This window comes from Acomys russatus, chromosome 2 (genome assembly GCF_903995435.1).
Source record: "Acomys russatus chromosome 2, mAcoRus1.1, whole genome shotgun sequence".
In the NCBI taxonomy this organism is placed as follows: domain Eukaryota; kingdom Metazoa; phylum Chordata; class Mammalia; order Rodentia; family Muridae; genus Acomys; species Acomys russatus.
Genome location: NC_067138.1, coordinates 33,296,431 through 33,314,640, shown reverse-complemented (window position 1 = coordinate 33,314,640; position 18,210 = coordinate 33,296,431). Strand labels below are relative to the sequence as shown.

Here is an 18,210-nt window from a genome sequence, read left to right as displayed (position 1 = left end):
GCCTCTTGCCAAACCACTGCTCTTCCTGGCTGTTCTGACCTTTCTCTAATCCAGGCCTTGTGCTTGCTCCTCTTTCAGGCTCCCTCTGTGAGCCTTCCTCGTGCCCAAAGTGTGAGGGCAGTACCTGCTATTTCTTACAGTGTACGATGAGCATCTCTGCTCTCTTAGCAGAGTGCTGCCTGTCACATCATCTTCACTGCTACTCCCATTTCTGCTTTCCTACCTGCCTTCCTTGGGCTACATGTGCCTTGCTCACAGTGGTAGTCCTGTTGTCTGAGAGTATTCTAGCCCAGTACCCCAGCACATGGTGGTTGCTCACACCACAACAGTAAGAGTGAGAAGAGGAGGGGATGTGACTGAAAGACAGAATGCCCTGAGCATCCTTTCTAGAACTAGGAGTTATTAGTGTGTTACAGTCCTAAGGTTTCCATGAAAAATTTTAACTGTCAAGATGAAAGAAGAAAGCAGGTGCAGGGAGCAAAGGGTTGAGGCTAGGAAAGTCTCCGTCCTGCATAGAGGCAGGAGAGCTGCCCAGTGTGCACAGATTAGTGCCAACAGAGTTGCTGAGATACAGGATGGGCCTTGGCTGGCATTTGTGCATTTCAAATAAACATCTGTGCAGCACCGTGCTTCTGTGCACTGAGGTATACCGAAAGAGCTCCCATCCTCAAGGAAATGCTGACTGGGACTCTCATCAGGAGAAAGACTGATGACACAGGCAGGCCAGAGTACAGAGGGGGCAGCTGTGAGGAGTGCTGCAAGGAAGGCAGGCATGAGGCCGATCAGGTCTGTAGGTGGGGACTGGGGGATGAGAAGGGCAGGAGCAACAGGGGAGTAAGCGGAAGCAAAGCTCCCAAACAGAACTCAGGACTACCCACAGGAAAGAATCTACATGACAGACAAGGGCCAAACGCAGAACCCTCCCTCCCCTTCCTCGCCGCTAGAAGAAACACCACAGGCAGGACAGCATTGCCTCAGTCAAAGTCATTTTGGCGGCAGTTTCTATTTTAATGGAACCTGCCTTCAGTCCCACAACCTGTGAGCAAATTCTTTTTTTGTTTGTTTGTTTTTTGGAGACAAGGTTTCCTTGTGTAGCCTTGGCTGTCCTGGACCTGATTTGTAGACCAGGCTGACCTTGAACTCACAGAGAGATCCGCCTGCCTCTGCCTCCCTGAGTGCGGGCATTGGAGGCATGTTTGAGCAAATTCTTATTATCTACCTGCCACTCAAGGTGCTGTGTGGGTGCCAATGTTGCATGAGATGTAAAGTGGATGTGGGTCATGGTGGTTTGGCAGTCAGCAAAAGGAATCCCATAGACTCATGAAGTTTAGATGGCCTCATGCTGCGGACGAGTTGGGAGGAAAAGTACCTGAGAGCTGTCTCTGCCTTTGCTAAGTCTTTACAGCAGAAAACTATTAACAGATAACTATGGTCATAAAGTTTATGTGACATTACAGTGCCAAGAGATTTTGCAATTTTACATCATTCTTAGTTTTTAATAATCTACAAGTAAATTGGAGCTGCCAATATTCCTATGGTGCTGGCTAGCACTCATAAATTCTAGTGAACTCTCTATATATACCCAGGAGAATTAGAACGTGGGTCATATTGACTAAAGGAAGCCACAGGCTGCAGAAAATTAACGCGGAGGCATTTGTGTGGCTACACTAAAGAGGAACCACACAGATCTACACAAACAGGGTTTTCCTACAACAACTCAGATGTCTACCTGCCGATAAATAAAATGTGTTTGTAATGTGAGCCAGCCTTACCCATAGACCAGGAGGTTCTTCTCCACCCTGAAGCACTCACTCCGGGCGTAGCCCTGCGACTTATCCTGGGGGCGCCGCGGCTTTATGCAAGGCTTTTCCTCAGAGTCGCTTTCCAGGTCGGAGAACTCCATCAGCTCGTCCTCCTTCACTGCACTGTACAGCCTGGTTTGCTTCCGTACTCTCGGCGTGTCAATAACCAGGTTGTTCTAACAGGAAAGCAAACGCAGTGAGGGTCAGACCAACCTTCAGGTCAGGATAGGCAGCCGTCTGGGTGGGACTTCTCACTCACCCTCCCGTTTAAGGCATCGATGTCCAATTCAGCCTTCTTAGCCCACTTTTGCCAGAAATTTGGGTCATCCAAAGAAATATCTGTCCTATTTCCAGATGCAACAAAACTCGCCTAAAAGGAAGAAAATGTATGCGTTACTTTGAGATGCGTTTCTCTGAGTCAGGATGCTGGCAGCCTCCATTCATCTAGTCACCGAATATGTGTGTTCATCTTCTTGTGCAAGACAATACAATGGATGGGAGAGAGATGAAAAGTGTCCCTTGTATACTTTTCACACCCACCGCAGGTGTGGGAAAGTGCAAACAATTGAGAAAGGCCTTGCACATGGCTCCAGCAAGGTTCCTCTGGGAGCAGATCTAAAATAATAAAATAAAATAAAAATAGTTTCCTCTAGAAGAAAACGCTTGGACCACATTTTAGAGCACTCATTAAAAGAAAGCTGGCAGAAACGCTCACAGCAGAGCCCATGCTCAAAGGTCCAGAGGAGAAGACCGAGTAAAAGTATCCATGGGCAGGTTGATAAGGACAGATGCCAGAGCAAGGCGGCCTTGTACACTGACCAACCTCTACCCAGCGGGAAGCATAAACTATTTGAAAACGGGTAAACTCAAGATGGATGCCACTGTGCGTAGAGCCGCATGGTGGAGGATTGATAGCCGCACAGTCTACTGTGGAGATTAGAGTTCGCCGCTCTAGGAGTTTATACAAGAAATAATCACTAAACGAAGAAAATAAGACTTCCTAAAAAGACGGTCTTCAAAAAGCCTGGTTAGTAGAGCTAGACAACAGGCAGACATGAAACACCACAAGAGAAGAAGTCAAGAGAAACTGCCATATCCATTTCTGGCATCCGCATGTCGCTCAGAGGGACTGCAGTGTGTGTGCCTGCATGCGTGTGTTAGTCTTGCACATACTGAGTGTGCGTGTGAGGAAAGATCCTGAAAGAAACAGGAAGCTGTGAGGGTCCAGAGCCCACAAGAGCCTCCACAAGCTCAGGTAACGGAGGAGCTGGGGTTCAACACCTTCAGCCAGCAGGGAAACGGAAGGTAAAAGTAGCACCAAGAGAGCAAACAGTGAATTCTGTCCAGTGTGAGCGCAAACTCATGGAGCCACTGTGGAAGTCAGTGTGGGGGGGGTCCCCAAAACACTAAATATAGAACTGTGATATAACCCAGCCACTAGATCACATTCCTGAAGGAAGGACCCTAAGTCAACACACCACAGAGACACTTACACACCTCTGCTTCACAGTAGCCAGGAAATGGAACCAGCCTAGATGCCCAGCGACAGATGAACTGATAAAGAAAATGCTGTACCTATACACAGTGGAATTTTATTTAGCCGTAAAGAAAAACAAAATCATGACATTTGCATGACGTTGCTGGAAGCCATTATGCTAAGCAAAATAAGGCAGGCTCAGAAAGACAAATACCATAGTTTTCTCTCATATATGAACTAAACTCTGTGTGTGTGTGTGTGTGTGTGTGTGTGTGTGTGCACGTGTGTGTTCATAGAACTACAGAAAAAGATTTTAAGCAACAGGATAAAGAATAGTGGGACACATGTGATATGAAGGCAGAAGAAGGAACTACTGCAGAGTGGCAGGGGACCAGCAGAGGGGATGCAAAGCGCATGGAGGGCACTAGGGAGAGGACTTACAGTGCCTAATGATACGTGTACGAAAATGCCAGAATGAAACCCATTATTTCTATGCTAACTTTAAATGTTTCTAACTTGTTTAAAAGAAAAAACAGAAACAAACAGCCTGTTAGTTCCTTAAAAGACAAGCATGCATGTGAGAGGCCAGAGGTTCAGTTCCGGTTGGGGAGCTGAGAAAGTGAAAACCATCCTCTAGCAGCTCTGTTCCCAGCAGACGCTCGAGAGAGAAGCGTATGTGTCCAAGCAAAAACTACTATGAAAGTGTTCATCGGAAGTCCCAAAGTAGAAACAGCCCACATTTCACCATCCATTAGCAATGCATAAATGACTGGAATGTCTACTGTCACCTGGTCATTGAGTGATAACTGTACAGCAGAACATTGCAAGCAGCCATGTTAAAAATAAACAAATTACCAATACATACTACAACAAGGACGAACCTCAAGAAAACCATGTAAGTGTATGAAGGCATACACAAACGGCCACACATTGTATAATTCCACTTATAATGGTGTTTCCAGGGCAGGCAGAGCTATTAAGAAAGTACATATGGTCTGCAGGACTGGGTGAAACAAGACAGACTGACTGCTAATGGGTATTTCTGAGGCAAGAGAAACATTATAAACTTAGGACTGTGCTAATGGTTGTGCAAACCTATAGTATGTCAAAGGCTCTGAATCTCACACTTTACGGCAAAACTGAAGAGCAGAGTGAGCCTCAGTGTGGATGACTGGAATCCTAGCACGTGGTATTAAGTCACAGTCAGGGTGCTGAGCATCCTTGGCCAGAGCAGGTTGGAGAAGGTGAACGGCTGCATGGTGCAAGCTGTGGCAGGAGGCAGTGGCGAGAGCTGGAGTAGAACGCAGTGGGCACATTTTAGCTGTGAGTAGGGATGTGGAGCTGTAGCTAGCGGGAAAACGAGCAAGACTTAATTACAGAGTGACCTGATCATCCTTTCAGGTCATTTCAGGAATTGGGGTCGGAAGAGAAGATGATGAGGGAACTAGATTGCTAAGAGGGAAGCACTGGCAAAGAACACCTGAGAACAAGGCCATGGCGGCCTGCACAGAAAAGAAGCCAGCGTAGAGAGAACCGCTTTGTGGGCTGGAGTTGCCGGGAAATTATTAACTGGCCTATAACTCATAATGAAAACCCGATGTTCTGCATCTGTTTTGTGACTCCTCTGTCTAGCATGGTGCCCTTAAGGCCTGGCCCTCTAGGTGGACTCGAACCTTAGCAAATGTGGAACCTTTCCCTTCAGACTCAATGGTAATAGTGTGGGTCCGCCGAAGGAGAATCTGGTCAATATCCTCTTCACAAAACTTAGATCCTTCGTCCTCCTCGTCCATAAGGGCACCATAAGCCCCCTTTCGTAGAAGGTCTTCTATTTCCTTCTTGGAAAGCTGTTGTACCTATTTTGGAAAATGTTTCATTATTCAAACTCATTTAGAATTAAGACAGACACTAAATATCTTAAGAGTATTTACTTATTAAAAAAAAAAAGAAAATGCAACAAAATATGCTTAAAATTTTGAGGTTAAAAACAAAAAACCAAAAACAAACAAACAAACAAAACAAAACAAAACAACCCAAAAAACAAAAAACAGGCAGTGGAGCATGGTGCCAGATGCCTCTAAACCCGGAAATTAGGAGGCAGAGACAGGTGGATCTCTGTGTGCTTATGGCCAGCCAGAGCTACCTAATGAGACTGTCTCAAGAAAACAAATAATAAAAACCAATTACCAAATAATTTCTTACAGTCAGATGGATACAGAAAGAAGCTGGAATGAACACATGGATTGGGCAGTGTCATCTTACCCCATTGGTGGCATTTTCTCTTCCACTCATAGACTGTAACACAGCTTTATCCAGACCCAGCTTCAAACTGGCCTTGTCAAACATCTCCCTTTCATAGGAGTTTCTGGTAATCAGCCTGTAGATCTTCACAGATTTGCTCTGCCCTATTCTGTGGCATCTAGCCTGAGCCTAGAAGAAAAAGAAAGCCAATGGCTGCTGCAGTGGAATACATGGCTGTGTTCTCCCTAAATCCGTATTGGAAAGCTGACCTCAGTGTGATAGGATTTAGAGGTGGGGACTTAGGTAATTAGGTCAAGAGGGTGGTGCCCTAATGAACAGGATTGTGTCCTCTAAGAAGAGCCAGGAGGAAGACATCTGTGTGTGCAGCAGTTTCTTAGCAATAACCCAATCTTGCTGGTGTCCAGATCTCACACTTTCAACTCCGGACCCTTGAGAAAGGCATGGGTATTGTTTAAGCTGCCCAATCATGGCATTTTGTTATAGTAGCCAGAAGTGATCAACGTACACTCGAGAAAGCCACACGTGATTAAAGGTGCAGTTTAGAAGGGGACTAACACACTAAGGAGTTTCCTCTCATCACGTGATCACTAGCTGATCTGCAGGGTCAGGAGACACAGGTTGAGCACTGACTGGTGTGACTCAAGAGTCTGTCACTGGAGGATGAAAAGTGGCAGCCTGCCCTCACTTACCTGGAGGTCATTCTGGGGATTCCAGTCTGAATCAAAGATGATGCAGGTATCAGCAGCAGTGAGGTTAATGCCTAGCCCTCCTGCCCTTGTGCACAGGAGGAAAACAAACCTGTCGGAATCAGGTTTGGAGAATCTGTCAATAGCTGCCTGGCGGAGGTTGCCTCTGACTCGGCCATCAATCCTTTCATATGGGTACCTGGAAATACAAGGAGGCCTGACAAACAGCTCCCATATGCTCGCTCCTTTTTGCTTTAAAGTAAGTATTCCACTATGGAATGTGCACTCACACAATGGAAGGATTTACCATAAATAATTTTAGGTCAGAATTGTTTTCCATACAATTGCCTTAACACTCAAAAGTTTTATTTTACTTCCTCTTAAGGAAATAGCTAAAATCTAAAAATAGCTGATAAAATACATTTTAATTTTAAGGAAGAACTTTTCTCCCCAAGTTGAATGAAATAAGAATAAGGGGAAAACTGCCCACAAAAGTATGCAACATTAAAAAACAAAACAAAACAAAACAAAAAACCACCAAACAGCAACAAAACCCCTACACAGAAATATTGGGCGGAGGTGGTGAACGCCTTTAATCCGTGGCAGGAGGCAGAGGCAGAGGCAGAGGCAGGTGGACCTTTGTGAGCCAGGCCAGCCTGGTCTACAGAGGGAGTTCCAAGAGAGCCAAGGCTACACAGAGAAACCCTGTCTCAACAACACACCGCCCCCCCAGTCCTCAAGTAAAGACGCCCTTATGTGTAACTGGCTTTAAAAGGGAGGTGATGCACTGCTTCCATTCAACCACCTCTGCGTCAAAGGTCACTTCTAGGTGACACACTCAAGAGTCCGGTCCTTCCTTTCTGCTGTTTGTGTGCGGTGGCCTCACCGTCTCTGAATGAGATAGTCTTCCAGGATGTCCAAGCAGCGCACCATCTGGGAAAAGATAAGCACCCTGTGGCCACCAGTCTTCAGCTTTGGCAGCAGCTTGTCAATCAGCACCAGCTTGCCAGCAGCCTGGATCATCGCCTGGAGCTGAAAATCTGGAGACTCTGCATTGTGTGTTTCTTTAAACTCTTCCAAAATTTTCTCTTCAGCACCTGCAGAGATTGGATGGCATGACGTGAATACTACAGAAGGATTTTTGTTTTGTTTTGTTTTGTTTTAAACTAAAAACAATGGATTTGCTTTCAAACCCCACAACAAATTGGCAAAATCAGAATATCCCATTCATGTTTGAGAGCAGGCAGCCACCAGCTTGCTCTAAGTTAGATGCACACATAACTACAGGCCTACAAAGGGACTGAGGTTTTAAGTTCCATACATTGAGGCATCTGGGGAAAGAGCCACATTTTTTTTCAACAACCAAATGTTTGCTGACTATATGAAAAAACAAAACGAAACCCAAAACAAGCAAAAACACACCCAAATTTCAACAGCAGATTGTCAGGCCAGAAATGGCAGAAAACAAGCCAAAGGCCAGCCAGATACCTACGGAACTGCGGGGCCTGAGGTACTCAGGTACAGGCTGTTCACTAAGCAGAACAGATAGTAACTCCGTCAACCCTTTAAAGCTAAAACAGGCGCCAATTTGAAGGCTTCCCAGCTAACTTCCTTTTCCTCGCTGTTACCTCACTGTGCAAACACCTGTGTGCATTAGAGCAGCCTCAGAAGATGACCACACCCAATGATGAATGCTCATGGCTGCGGCCTTTGACTTCTCACACCATGGTGTGGGGTCTCGGAGCAGTCAGTGCTCAGGTACTTCAGCTGGAGTAAGCAGAGGCGACCTGGCCTCCCCCCTGGCCTCTGGGGCTCCCCAGTACATAGTGCTGTGTTCACTCCTCTCCCACCACAGCTGCTCTATAGAAAGCATGCCAAATTTCACCTAAAGGGGTCATTTCCTACCATTATACTGTGCCAGGAACTTATTTAACCCTTCCATCACTCTTAGAAACACATAACCTAGCCGGGGTAGTGGTGGCGCATGCCTTTGATCCCAGCACTTGGGAGGCAGAGGTAGGCGGAGAGCTGTGAGTTCAAGGACAGCCTGGTCTACAAAGAAAATCAGTCAAGTCTACACAGAGAGACCCTGTCTTGAAAAACCACAAAAACCCAACAACCACCACCAAAACAAGCAAACAAACAAACAAAACCCCAGAAACACGTAAACTAGTGACACACAAGATGGAGATACGAAAACCTCCCAAAGGCTTTTTGGATCAGGCAGGCCACTGCACTGACACCTCCACAGGCAACACAGTGTGAATAAAGCCCAATCCCATTTCCATTAAAGGTGGCTGTGAGACTGTTGTTATGAGGTCGGATGGAGAGCACCGTAGTAGTTAAAATCATAAAGGACAGATTAAAGTTGATGTTTGGAGCCAAGTGCCAGGCTTTCCATACAGCACATGACCTTTTCACAAAGAGAGACTGGCAGGAAATGCCAACTGTCTTGGAACAGCCTGACCCTCACTCCCCCTTCCACCAGAACAAAAAGCTAAGATTCAGATTTTTTTTCCCTGTTAGTGTGGAAACAGACCAAGGAAGGATAAAGAACGAAATGCCACTTTAAGACACTGGCCAAAGTGTCTCCGACTAAAGGTGAATGGTGTTTCCCAAGTCTGAAATCTGTAAATCCAGGTTCTGGATTCAGAAAGCTCTCTATTGGTGGAAGAGAAACTTAAATTAAAATACCACAGTAGATCATTAGAAAGTTTATTCTAACTTATAATGCATCATAAGATGCTTACAATTTAGAAATGGATTTTCACCTTTATAGTGTGAGCATTTTTGTCCATGAGGTATACAACCCATAATCAAAGTGAAATGTAATACAAAGCAGTCTAAAATGAGTTAATGACCAAGGGTATTTCCTTTCTTTCTTTCTTCTTTTCTTTCTTTCTTTCTTTTTTTTCTTTTCTTTTCTTTTTTTTTTTTTTTTTTTTGGTTTTTCAAGACAGGGTTTCTCTGTGTAGCCCTGGCTGTCCTGGACTCACTTTGTAGACCAGGCTGTCCTGGAACTCAGTGATCCGCCTGCCTCCGCCTCCTGAGTGCTGGGATAAGAGGTGTGCGCCACCACCACCCAGCTCTTTTTGTTTTTCTATACAGGATTTTTCTGTGCGGCCTTGGCTGCCTGGACTCATTTTGTAGACCAGGCTAGCCTCTAACTCAGAGATCCACCTGCCTCTGCCTCCCGGAACAGGGATTACAGGCATATGCCACCGCACCAACTTAAGCAATAGTTTTTCAAAAATGAAATTTTCACTTTGAGAAAGCAAATGTCAAACAGGCTACAAATATTTTAGTAAAAGAATAAAATTGAAATATAAATAATTCAAAGAGAAAACTGAACTTACATTATAAAATTTTAAATTTATTAAAAAGGAGCAAAAGAACTCTCCTGCCTTTTCAGTGACACCAGTAATGTTTATCCTTTAATTTTTATAATTATTTTAACGTGTTCGTGACACATGCATGTGAGCAAAGATGCCCGCAGAGGTGGGGGGAGGGGGCGGGGTCAGATCCCTGCAGAGAGGGACTTACATGCAGCTGTGAGTCTCCTCATGTGATGTGAGTGCTGAAACCAGACTCAGGTCCTGCTCCAACTAAGATAGTACTGCACCACTGAGCACCTCTCCAGTCCCTGAGATTTCTTATTTTATAAGACCAGTAGAAAAGAAAACAGTATTTCCTTCTTTCCCCAAAATATGTGAAACTGATCGATTTTATTGGGAATGCAAATTCTTCCTGAGCAGTTTATACCAATAATCCTTCATTAACTACAGACACGGGCCCTTTACAGTTCTTCTAGTGCTATGTTTATTATAGTAACATGAAAAGAGAGGAAGGTTGTGTGTATGTGCGTGCGTGCGTGCGTGCGTGCGTGCGTGCGTGCGTGTGTGTGTGTGTGTGTGTAGTAGTAGCAGCAATTTCTGCCCTACGTATCACAGTCAATTTTTCAAAATTTAGCAATTACAGATTTCCTTTGGTGTTAGATTTAAAAACATTAATTAACTGGATATGGGGTATGCCAAACCCTACTCCCTTGCTGACACTGCCCTAAATTAAAGTGTGGCTGGGGCTGCCCCCATCGTGTGTGCATGACGAAGGCAACCTGAAATAGGAGTAGTCTTTCCACTTCAACAGCGAGCTGCTCCTGGGGCAGTGACTGTAATGCCATCTGTGTCTACTAGCCATCAGCAGGAAAAGCACCTGCTTCCTCAGGCTAACAGAAAAATAAAATAAAATAAAATAAAGAGTATCCTATTTTTTTCCCCTCTAAATTACATTCCACCAGGTAAATCTTAATTTCTGCTTCCTCATCGCCTCCTACCTTCTACAGTCTTCCTACAGAGCATTTCAAAGAGCAATGATGCCGCGTCACTTCCACCCCTCTGGGGGCTTCGGATCTGCTTTCGCCACTCTTGTTCTCTCGTCAGGAAATAAAACTCTATCCAAACAGTGCTCAGGTCAATACTAATAACTCTACTTGGCCTGTTGGCAACACTGACTGACCGCCATATGCTGGCCACCCTTCCAACCACACACGCCTCTGTGCGCTACCACCCTTCCAGCGCTCTCTCCCACTCTGCTTATCTTACCGCTTCCACCTACGCACAGAATTGCTCCTATTTTTCAGAGGGTGTGCTGTGCAAAATAGGAGTTTAGCTCACTGGGGTACTAGCTCACAACTGGTTCATAACAATTTAATACGTACAATTAGAGCTTCTTTATGAACTAGTTGTATATGACAATCGTTCCACGAGAAGTGAAACTTTCAGATCCTGGGTGAGAATGTAGAGTCGGGGCCTGGACGGCCTCTATGAGATTACGATGTCTCCCCCAAAGTCTTCCCGGAGCTGTGCGCCCAGTGTGCGCATCTGCATCTTCATTTTTATTTTTGGTTTCTTGAGATAGGGTTTCTCTGTGAGGCGCTGGCTGTCCTTGAGCTCAGAGATCTGCCTGCCTCTGCCTCCCAAGTACTGGGATTAAAGGTGAGCGCCACCAACGCCCAGCATTATCTGCATTTAAAAAAAACTTTCCAAGAAACAGTGGCATAAGGACACCTGCTTAACACTATGTTACCTGTTCTAAGGACAGAAGAACTCACCTCAAGGTCCGACAATGACTACAAATACCTCAGGGAGTCCTAAGATGCTCTGGAAGGAGCTATATAGGAGAGGCTAGAGAAAAGTCAGGCACAGCAAAGACCCACCAGCTACTGCTGTGGGGAAAGCCTTGGCAATGCTCGATGCATATTAACCTGAGTGAGCACTGAGGACACGGAGGCACTGGGGCGTCCATCTTATCATGGTGCTGAATCCCTGTGACACAGGCCCTGCCAGCACTCTTTCCCTTCCCACCGGAGACTGTTATTATCGATTTTTCTATAAGCTATGCAATAAAGTGTGTGTGCACACTCAAGTGTGTCCTCTACTCACACAAGTACATTCCCTAAGTACAACTCATCCACACCACTGTGGATTACAAGCTCATAAACACTGTGCGATTAGGAGGCTACCATAATAAATGTGTATTTATCACATAGGGTACTCTCCTTAGAAAACAAAACCAAAAACACTACTTTCAAAAAGGAGTTCACAGATGTCAAATCAGAACAACAGCCTCAGGGCCTATGCTCTGAGCCTATCTTCCAGGCAGAGACTACTTTTTCTCCTACAGTGAAAAGGACATCAAGGGTGGTGGGCAGGTGTGCACGGTGACAACAGGGAAAGGAGAGGAACTCTTTAGGTCAGGTGACCTTGACTCTCACAAATGGCTAAGACAGGGGAGGCTTTGTCACTTCTTCCCCAGTGCACTGCTGGCCTGTTACACAGTACCCAGGTTAGCCTTGCCTACACAGCATAAACCACCCACATCAGCCCTAGCCCCTCAGCTTCTTTTTCTGCTTGTTTGTCTGTCTGTCCTTCATTCCATCTTTTTCAATATGATGTGGACTGAGATCAGCCTCTTTTCTTTTTCATTTTTGAGGCAGGCTTTCAGGAACCCCATGCACCTCCCCCGTGGCTAGCTTCAAATTTGCTACAAGGATCCTGAACTTTCTGCTCCTCCTGCCTGGCTTCCTGTTATGTGCAGGGATGAAACCCAGAGCTCTGGGCAGGCTCGGTGAGCACGCTACCACCTGAGACACAGCCTCGGCCCTGCAGACACATCTCGAAGCAGTGCTCGCGCAGCTCAAACACCAGCCGTGGCTTTCCTCCTCCACCTATAGTCTGGAGCCAGCGTAGCATGTGACCCCATCTGAGGCTTCATAGCAGGGTCCAATGTCCCTCTGGGTCACACACACTGCTGTACTTTGTAAGAGATTCCTTTTGTTCTTGTCTTTGCTTGTGTCAGGACTTCAGCCTCAGCATCCTTCCTTTTTCTAGTCCTGTATGGCAACATCCTTGTCTCATATGCTATCTTCCTCTGAGACTTTCATCTCAATCCCTCCGCATCCTGGTGGCTCTTTCCAAGTCCCTACTGGCCGTGCTCACACGGTCATGGCACACTTATCTCCTTAACAATTTTGGGAAGTATGTAAGGCATTTACCCACTTGAGTCAGTCACATTTCACTATGGAGTAGAAAACAGCAAGGCCAAAAAGTCTCCATCAGTACAGGGACAATATAATGAACAAAACTTTAATACCTCCTCCCACTTTTAGGGGACACATGCTGAAAGCCTCAAGCCTGCTAGAGATCTAAGGCCACTTTGCACCATATACCTGAAGTAGCAGGCAGTGGCTGATCACATGGAGATGCTCTCAAGTGCTTTGGACTCACCCCCCAGCCAAACCCTGACAACCTCCCAGGGCTCCTGTCTTTAGCAGCCAGCCCAGGCCTGCTGACATCTGTTCCTGCAGCAGACACAGGGGACTGGTAAGAGGCAGGGCGGCACGGTACTTCCAGGGAGCACTGGCCACTAGCCTCAGCAACCGTAAGTTACCCCCCTGAGCAGACAGGGCTGGACCAGCACACACGAGAGCCTCGGCACAAGGGCTGAGGGAAGCTTCTGAAGCTTGTACCAACCTCCACGTTAACAAGCTCCAGGCGGGCAGGCTTACCATTGATTAGATAGGGATGGTTGCAGCACTTTCTCAATTCCATCATAGTGTTTAAAAGGTTAGGTACGTTAGCTTGTCCACCACCTTTGGAAAGAAATGTAAAATTCTTCTCAAGGATGGCTCGGTAATATTTCTTCTGAATGTTTGTTAGCTCAACTTCAATAATAGTTTCTTCTTTGGGGGCCAAGTTCTTTTCTACATCCTCTTTGAGACGTCTCAACATCATTGGCTTTAGAATAGCCTGTAGTTTTTGCACCTAAAAAAGGACCTCATGTCAATACTGGTATCTCCATTTGCTTGCGTGTTAAAACATTCTAGCATTTAAAAAAAAAAGAAAAAGGGAAGACTACTTTATTTATTTAATATCCATTTCAGTTCTCAAGGCCTAAGAAGAATGTAAAGGAGCTAAACTTTGAGTTGTCATAAGAGACGCACAAGAAGGCTGCGTGGCTGGTGTCAAAGAGAACTTGACTTACTCAGAACTCCTGAATAGTTTGAAGGGCTTGAAAAACTCAGAGAAGGTATTGGGGGAGGCTATTTAGTTAGTTTCCCTTTTTGTTTTAGCCATGGGGATGAATGGGAAGAGGGCAGGAGCAATGCCAGAGGGTTCTGTGCTTCTCTTTCTTTGTGAAAAGAGATGACGAATATGGATGAAAGGGGACTGAGAAATACCACTCTGCATCAATGGACAAACCGAGCAGAGAGCTCTCTGGTTCTCTTTTTGCACCGACTGGCACAATACTGTTGTTATCCTACGGAAGAGCAACAAAACAGACCACACTCTGAACGACCAGAGGTTTGAGCCAGTAGGCTGGAGAGAGGGCAAGTATGTCTAAGATGTCAAGCTTATTAATGCATTGATTTCAAAGTTAGTGGGGTGTGGGTCTTTGCCGGTTCACTGACAGGAGGCCCCACACGGGTTAACACACACATGACTCTTATGATGCTTACAGTAGCCAAGTGTTTCACACTTACAAGCCCTTTGAGTTCTCCCATAAGTCCACGGGACCAGTTATTCTTCTAATGTTGAAATGAAAATAAATAGGCTTGAAGCAGTATGGTTCAGGACCCAAAATTCCAGTGACAGGTGGGTCTACAAACCCTAGGGGCTTCTGACACTAGCCCTGAAGTACACGCTGCAGAAACACTCACTGGTATGGCACAGAAATCTCTGAAAGTCTGGTTTATAAAATAAGCAGCCTAGAAAAAACTCAACAGGCTTTTGGGGAGGGGGGTGTGGCGGGGGGCGCGGCTGGCTAAGGGACAAACAAGATCATCTTTGTACTGATGATTTCCAGTCCCCAAAGAAGGATACACAAGGCTATGAGGCAGGATGGCAAACACTGAGACATAAGCCTTACATCTTCAAACACATAAAAGGCAAAGTGGAGGGGTGAAGTACCTGCTCTTCCGTTTTCAGATCACCAAACTCTTGCATAAAGGTTGTTTCTGAAGGGAAGCGACTTGGCTCCAAGAAATGAAGCAAGCTGAAGAGCTCTTCCACAGTGTTCTGCAGCGGGGTCCCAGTCAGCAGCACTTTGTGTTCCTGTAAGAACACGAGGAAAAGGACTCGCCAAATAGGAACGCAACAGTTTCCCAAAGCCAACGTAACACGTTTTTCTCTGTATCTAGACTCTCCTACTTCTGCTCCCTGTGGCGGACCCACATCCGCTGTACACCAGGTATAGAACTTAGAGCAAAGAAACAGACACAGGCGCACGCGGTCCCTACTGCGTGGGACCACGAACACAGGGAACGCCATGGCAAACCCTGCAGACCCCTTCCCTGCGCCCTGACACTCTTGGTTCTTCTGAGTCGGCTAGGCGGAGATTTAAGGGTGACGTTTTCTAAGTCCTCAGATCCCCGTGGGTTTTTTCCCCCTACACTGTAGTTAGTTTTTCCTAAAGTCCGCAGGCTCAGTTACATGCCCCTTTCTGTTCTCTTGAACAGCAGGACTCTCACCTTTCCATCTGCTTCCTGCATGACTCACTGTAGAGACAAAAGACGCGCCTCCAAATGCAACAGCACATGAAAAATGACTTTGTTCTACGAAAAGTTCCAACTACCAAAGAGGTCAGCCTAGTTTTAAATACCACAATCATTAAGAAAATAAAAATTCAATGCTACTTCTAACTTTGTGTCTTTAAAGCACACTAGAGTTCTTTTTAGCCAGTCTTCCTCTTGTGAGTTCCTTCCTCCAGCTCTCCATGCAACCATGCCTCCTTTTTCTATTTCTAATAGGCAACAGAGATGCCCTCTAGACTGATCAGGATTAACAATGGTAAATTATTAATTAAGTGTTCTTCTCTCATATATTACATCCAGATTGCAATTTCCCCTCCCTCACCCCCCCTAGTCCTTAACACACACACACACACACACACACACACACACACACACACACACACACACACACACAAGACAGGGTCTCATGTGTCTCATGCTGGACTTAAACTTACAATCCTCCTGCCTCCACCTTCCAAGTGCTGAGACTGCACAGTGCCAGGTTTTGTACAGTGCTTTGGGGGCAAGGTCAAAAACATCTAAGGTTGCTGGATGTTAGACCCTACCAACTGAGCTATGCGCTTCGGCCCGAGCTTATGAATTTTAAAAGGCTTAGTATTCTTCTTTGTTTGAGTATTTGGGGCATAACAAATTTATTTTAAGAACTGATTGTACCATGTAATGATTTCAAAAGTAAGATTCAGATTGACTTGAAATCTGACCACGCAGACCATCTCCTCACTCAGCCCTAGTGAGGTCATCTAAGTGATGGCAAGATCTGCCAAGTCTATCTGTCAATGAAGCTCTTAAAAAGTGAGGTGAAGCAAGTCCGTGTTTCTGTTCTGTTTTCTTCCTCCCTCGAAGAAGTCTCTGACTAAAGACGATGGGTGGATGACCATCATCATTAGGCTCCTAAAGTTTGCACTATCTGCAAATGAATTTAAGGTTTTCTAGACTGATGAGTTTCATGGACCATGATCACTGATTCGCCAAAGCCCTGAATGACTTTTTCCAGGAATGTTTGCACCTTCTCTTACTGACCTAAGTTCTGAGCACTTAACATAAAAGGCAAAGACTTTAGGTATGCTCATTTCAAAGTAAGTGTATTTGAGATGAGGAGCCATCTTGGGCTATTGGGCACTATCTTCTCCAGTCTCAGTGGACAGGTAGAGATGCAACTGCCTTGACAACACGATTGCTCTCTTTAGAGTAGAGGGACGATGTGTACCTAATTTCATTTTAGCAACACATTTTTATGTGAAGCTTCCTGTCAACGCATGAGGAGACAACAGACTCAATGAAGACCTATAGCAGCCTTCTGGCAGCCCCTCTTTGGTGAGGGCTTTCCTTTCAGAGCTCCTACCAAAGACTTTGTCGACCATGAGTACCCACTCTACATCACCATTTCTTTTGTCATAGAGGAGAGGCACATACCTAGGAATCTTCTTTTCTGATTTGGAGATCATCTTCATCAAGCACATGTTAACCCTAACTCAGTCTAGTGCAAATAACAGCAATCGCTAAGACCTCCAGCTCTGACTGGACAGGGCTCCTCCTCACTAGGCAACTACGGCAAGAGTATAGGCTCAAGTCATGGTGAAGTTAGGATTGAAGCCCCAAGCAATTGGCTATTCTCAACTCCATCATTATAAGGGCATTTTGACTTGGAACATCAATAATATCTTCAACCTTAAGGACGTGTCTTCTGAGATAGGTCACTGGAGATTTCCAACGCATTATCCAAAATGTTACAGGCACACTGGCTGTCCCAGCCAGAACCCCCACAACTGGTCTCCCAGTGCAAGGGAAAGCCTTCCCCCCGCCCGCCCTACCTAGCTCAGTGAGGAAAATTAGTATTTACCTATATTCTATTATGCATAAAAGCTAAGTAAATATTGTGATATGTAACAAAAAAGTTATTTCTATGCCAGATTCTAATCTATTAATAAAATGTTAATTCCCAAAATATGTCAAAGGCAAGTACATTTTTTGAAGTTGATAGAGGTAAATAAATTTTTCTCACCAACAACAGAGTGTTTTACAATGAGACTCTCCTGTTTTAAGATTTAGAAACTAATAATAAATCACAATTTAAAGCAAACTCAGCCACGAGACTTTAAGTCTTCAGAAACAGGCATACGACTGTCTCTTAGTGGGCCACCATGAAGGCACATCCCTGCTCTGAAGATAGTTAGTGATGTCCTGGACAAATGCATTTACCTCCAAAAAGAGGATTATTTCCTTGCATGGCTGGAAAATCACCTAGGGAAACCACAGACAGCAGGGAGTCGTTCGTCTACAAAATCCCACGTCAAGGCCTTTCTTGGTTTCTCTAAACGCTCAAGCTCCTTTGCAGACTGGCCATCAAAAACGGTGAACTGATTAAAAAAGATAGGGCCATATTTTTGGTTTTTTTTTTTCTTGTTTGTTTGTTTTGGCTTTAGTTAGTTAGTTTGGTTGGGGTTTTTTGTTTTGTTTTGTTTTGTTTTGTTTTTTTTATTGAGACCGGATTTCTCTGTGTAGCCCTGGCTATTCTGGACTCACTGTGTAGACCAGGCTGGCTTCAAACTCAGAGGGCTTGCCTCTGCCTCTCCGAGTACTAGGATTAAAGGCGGGCTCTTTGAATCATGCAAATAAGCTGTTTATTTGACAGAAAATGGGAAATGCTACCCTAAGTAGAAAAAAAAATCAGTCTGATGTTCAGACCTTTAAGTAAACTTAGATTTTACTCGTTTGTAATTAAAACAATGGCTGGTTAGCTCAACCCCTTGCAAAAGCTGTGACAGAAAGCTCTCAGGTTCCAGTCTTTAGTAAAATGTGTACAGCCCTGAACCTCCACTCTCAATAACAAGAGATCATATCGATTTACAGAAGCTCTTTAGTTTTTTTTTTCTAAAGTTCATCAAATCTGTGAAC

At 45.1% G+C, this 18,210-nt stretch overlaps 1 protein-coding gene across 1 annotated transcript in view; it reads right to left on the bottom strand.

Annotated features, from left to right (window-relative positions):
- Chd7 (chromodomain helicase DNA binding protein 7) overlaps positions 1-18,210 on the bottom strand; it is a 185,092-nt gene that overhangs the window by 22,483 nt on the left and 144,399 nt on the right. The window contains exons 14-21 of the mRNA XM_051160028.1: positions 14,693-14,836; positions 13,291-13,546; positions 7,111-7,321; positions 6,228-6,423; positions 5,539-5,706; positions 4,953-5,132; positions 2,062-2,172; positions 1,773-1,978 (exon numbers count right to left, since the gene is read on the bottom strand). Coding sequence (XP_051015985.1) covers positions 1,773-1,978; positions 2,062-2,172; positions 4,953-5,132; positions 5,539-5,706; positions 6,228-6,423; positions 7,111-7,321; positions 13,291-13,546; positions 14,693-14,836 — 1,472 coding nt within the window. The remainder of the gene's footprint in view (positions 1-1,772; positions 1,979-2,061; positions 2,173-4,952; positions 5,133-5,538; positions 5,707-6,227; positions 6,424-7,110; positions 7,322-13,290; positions 13,547-14,692; positions 14,837-18,210) is intronic.